Source organism: Daktulosphaira vitifoliae, unplaced genomic scaffold (genome assembly GCF_025091365.1).
Source record: "Daktulosphaira vitifoliae isolate Bord-2020 unplaced genomic scaffold, ASM2509136v1 Scaffold_1, whole genome shotgun sequence".
NCBI lineage: Eukaryota > Metazoa > Arthropoda > Insecta > Hemiptera > Phylloxeridae > Daktulosphaira > Daktulosphaira vitifoliae.
The window spans coordinates 3,049,326-3,054,318 of NW_026099572.1; the positions used below are offsets into that span (position 1 = coordinate 3,049,326).

A 4,993-nucleotide genomic window follows, 5' to 3' on the forward strand; every position below is an offset into this window, starting at 1 on the left:
GCAAATGTTAGGGCGTGATATTTTATACTGACCATGCAGACATCACATTATGAAATTATATTGAAAGTGTTTTTAAAGTAAAATTTAATACGTCATCTGAACCAGATGTTCCTTTTTTCAATAAATTCCAAAAGTCTTGGTAAAATATAATTAAAACAAATTACTTAAATGGAATAAAAGATACTGTTATTTTAGAAAAATTAAAAACAAAAAAAGACGATATTTTGAAATTTAGTTTTGAACAATTAAAATATACCAACCTCGAGATGACTATAAGGAACTTTTATAAATGGTCATAATATTTTTTGGTGAAATAGCTTTACATAGAATTTATTTTAAAATTCCTACTAAGTAAACATGCATGGTTAATCAAAACTCATGATTAATATAAATTGATTTTTATTTTCATTCTAACATAAGATATAAATCTTCAGGATTTTTAGTGTACTTATGTTTATTTTCTTCAAACAGCTTAATTAGCTCCTGAGTATAAATTTCATGATATTTTTTGATATCTTCTTCTGAAGGATTCTGAATTTTCGGTAAATTAATCGGTTTACCCACTAAAATAACAAGTTACACTATATTATGAAACAGATTAACGTTTTCGATGTTTATAAGCACTTTTAATGGTATCGACCTAATCCCAACTTTTAAAATACTAACTTATAAATCTAGATATTATTCGTTTATATTTTTATAAATTTATAAATTTTATTATTCTCTAAATATATTGTACAAACCACTAATGAGTCACGAATTAGTCTGATATATTTTTGTTCGCAAGGAAAAGTTTGTATTGGCTAATCTACTAACTATCAGGTAATATCATTAAAAATATTATTTTCTATTAAGTATTTAGAGGAATCTTTTACACTTTAATTAACACAAACAAATATTTCTATCCCTACTATTATCTCTTTAAAATTGTATAATTTAAAATTTTTTTTAAGTGGAAACAAGTGTTAGTGAAAAAAGTGGCTAAAAAATAAGAAAATGATTCAACAAAATTTAATGGTCGAAAACATCTTTTAACTCAGTATTTCGGAAATTATTGACACTTAAAACTGATGGATGTAGGTGAAGTACGGATATGTTTTTTATCTTTTAGCATTTTTAAACTGCTCTTTTCTACCGGTTTCGATTTAAAAATCCTTATATCTTTTAAATTGAAGGTTCAAAAGTAGTTATCGAATAGAGAGTAATGAAAATATTACCTGTGACATAGTTAGACCATTATCCAATATACAGGGTGTTCAGTAAGTCAGGAAACGGGTTTCTATTGTTCTCATTGTTACAAACAATGAGAACAATAGAAACCCGTTTCCTGACTTACTGAACACCATGTATACTGGCAAAAATATAATATAGGGAATTGTTACGAAATATTTTTGCCTTAAGGACTGTTATCTATACAGAGTAATTCAAATCTGAAAAAACATTCATTTTTTTAAAAACTATTAATAGTTTTAAATTTTTGTAGAAAGAAAAAATATTAGGTTCAATAAACTTTACAATAAAATATGGCTAAAATACTTTTTCGTTTCATCGTACCTACTATGCCGCGACACCACTGTGATGGGTTTTTTACATCATAATATTAGATATAAATAGGGTATTTCATTTAAGAAAATTATAAATCAGAATTTTTATTTCTGAAGTGAAGAAATAAAATTATTAAGCTACATATTAATGTAGAGTTTATTAAACCTCAAATTTTTTTATTTTTACAACAATTTAAAGTTATTAGTAGTTTTTTGAGAAAATGAGTGTTTTACTAGATTTGTATCATTCTATGTTTTTGTAATGTCCTGTTACACAGTCTGAGATATTTTAATTTATTTATAGGTATCACTGCAAATGTATAACGGATAATTTATTTATTTTTCTCATTTAAAAAGATGGTTAAAAAATAATTCAAAACATGTATTATAATAAAATTCCAAATTGCATTATATATGATTTAAAACTTTTATATCTATTGGAACAAACTAAAATATTATAATAGAAAGATGGGAATAACGTACCAACAGTAAATATTGGATGTCTACGAGGTATTAAAGTATATTTAAAACAAAAAATGTGACGTCCTTCAGGTACTATTCTGTCGCCTTTCCATCTAAACAGCTTCAGAAATTTATATAAAATCGAATCTGTCTCTAAAACTTGTTTCTTGTAAACGTTGTTCTCACCAAATGAAAATACTGGAACCAGAGACGCTCTGAACATCATTAACATAACAGATTAAAGCAAAGCTATTATTTTTTATTACTCAAATAAAATCATAGACTAACCCAGTTTTTAGAGCTATCCGAATGAACCCTTTTCTTTTTTTTAAAACTATGGGAATAGGTCCAGGATAAGATTTAAATGCTTCTTCAACACCACCAACAAGTAAAATGGACGCATTACCTGTTTCTCCATTCAATACATTTATTAAAGCTTCTTCAGAAGGATCTCTAAAACCTTTATGATTTCAAAAATATATAATGAAGCATAATTGTGGATATTTTTAGTGAATTATGTTTACCAATAGCGATTGCATATTCACGATGAAATGGAATATAAAAGTGTATTTTCAATATATGGAGATACGTTTTTATGCCGGGGAAATATTTTTTAAAAGGACTTGCACCAACTATTAAATTACAAAAATATCCCCAACCAAGTAAACCATGTGGATGTACGACGAACAAATAGTTTTTGTCTGGAGGTATTTCATGAGTTTTTACTAAAGTAGCAGGAAAATAACATCTGAAGTAATACCATATAGTAAAATTTCTCATAAAGCTAAAACTTTAAACATAAAAACCCAATGTTATTAAAATAAATAAATAAAAATTGTAACAGTTACAATTTATATAATATAATTTTTTTTAATTAAGTATATTCAAAAGCTAATTTGTCACCAAAAATGAGTTTTTGAGATTTTTTATGATTCGTTTGGGTCGTAGAATAAAATAATATCTAACATATGCCAAAAAATCTCAAGTTAACTTTACGGGAAAAGTTTGTTTTTTGTACTTAAAAAAATTAATTTTCATATGGTACCATTAAAATTAGTTAGTGAAAAATTGCTAAAGTGACAAATTAACTTTTGGAAAAAAGTCACAAAAATTGTAATAAGTGCTCATAACAATATACTGTAGTCAAAGGCGTAAATATATGAAAAAATTTGGAATGGTTAATTATACGAAAAAAAAAAAAATACTAATTTTTTTAAATTTTGTGTGGTTATAGCAAAATATGGAGGATAAACCTCTCTACGCCTACCCAATTCACGTCTATGGCTGTAGTGTAATTAAAAGAGGTTTTTATAACTGGGACATTGTTCATGTTATGTAAAACTTTCATTTACAAACAAGAAAATGTCTAACACATATAAACCTATTTTTAAAATAAAAGTACTGTATTAATCCCAATTTTTAAGTGACACTCAAACTTTTTCTAATATTATTGACAGAGTTATGAAAATTGTAATTCCAAAAATAAGGTTTCAAAATATTGATTTCTATTTTTGGAGTAAAAGTAAGTTTCTTTTCTTTTTTATTGAATTTCGGTCTTTAAGACCAAAAGATCGAAACAATCAATTTATTGTCATATTCCCTAGGGTAGTGCTAACAACTCCTGACAAAATTTATGGATCACAAAAGTATATTTTTCATATCCTAAAATATCAAATGATATTGTGCGGTCAGTGGAATATTACTGTATTACGTAGAATGCGTGGTAATACATAAAAAAATATCTAACCTTAAAAAAAACTTCGAAATCAATTAAAAAATTTACGTTCTGTATAATTTTGATCAAATTACATCATTAGCTCCTTATTCCATTATATATCATTCAGAAGGTAATATATTTTTATTGAATTTTTATAACAACTAAGAAATTAGTGTCTCAGTAGTGAAATCTCCCTAGTACCTTTAAATGTAATACATTATTAAATATTACCCAAAAAGGAAAAAAGATAAATCGTATGAAATTAAAAAAATGTTTTTTAATTTAAATAATTTTTTACCTTCTTTTTTCTGAAGTTGACGATTTTCTATCGTAAAACATCCAACAAATATAAAGAAGACTTATCCAATACAAACGCGGATTATAGTAACATGTGTAATACAAGAGTACCACTGATTCTAATATACCGGAAAACATAGACATATAAACGCCCGTCGCAGCGGCTAAAACTTCTAACCAACGACCAAAAGGAATAAAACTATTATACTTCATTTCACCAGCATTTAATAAAAACTCGTATTAAGTAAAATTTAGTTTTGATTTCAATAAAATATTAAATTAACAATATATATATATATAAAGGTATTATGAAAAAAAAAAAAAATTAATGATTTAAAAAAAAGTTACATATACATTTGCAATTAGTTTACTATTATATATAATTAAAAAATTTAAGTATAATTTTTTAGATCATAATAATTATATATTTTAATATTTCTAACTAGATAATTTCTTCATTAAATCATAATATGATTTAGAAAAAAAAATTAATCTATTATACAGAAATTTCCACAGTATTGTAATGTAAAAATAATAACAATTTTAATTATACATATTTAAAATCACATATATTAAATTTATTACTTTATTGTAAAACTAATAATAAGTTTACAATTCACATATTTTTAATTTATTATTTAAATTAATGTAAATAAATGTCTGACATTAACAGTAGCAAGAACAATGTATTCTATAACCTTTCTTATTTAAATTAATAAAAAACAACTTACAATTATTTCAAAATATTTCTTTCTAAAAATCTCATGGTAAATATATATAAGTAATAATCTAAAAAGGTATTCTAAATTAAAAATAATGTTATTAATTAACCTTAATTTTAATAAATCTTTAACTAAAATATTAATATCCAAATAAAAAAATTTTTGGTAAGGTTACATTTAAATTCAAAAATAGCCTACTATTGTTTTCTGAAGCTCAAATCATATATAACCATAAAAAAATGTTTTTTTTA

The 4,993-nt window shown here is 24.2% G+C and overlaps 1 protein-coding gene across 1 annotated transcript; it reads right to left on the reverse strand.

The window, feature by feature from the left end:
* Window positions 1-382: 382 nt before the first annotated feature.
* Window positions 383-4,398, reverse strand: LOC126895792 (diacylglycerol O-acyltransferase 2-like). The gene is made up of 5 exons (XM_050668027.1): window positions 4,022-4,398; window positions 2,531-2,796; window positions 2,295-2,466; window positions 2,028-2,221; window positions 383-563 (listed from the first exon to the last, which is right to left on the reverse strand). Exons 1-5 carry the CDS (start codon window positions 4,231-4,233, stop codon window positions 406-408), a joined length of 1,002 nt encoding a protein of 333 aa, XP_050523984.1. The 5' UTR covers window positions 4,234-4,398; the 3' UTR covers window positions 383-405.
* Between the last annotated feature and the right edge of the window lie 595 nt (window positions 4,399-4,993).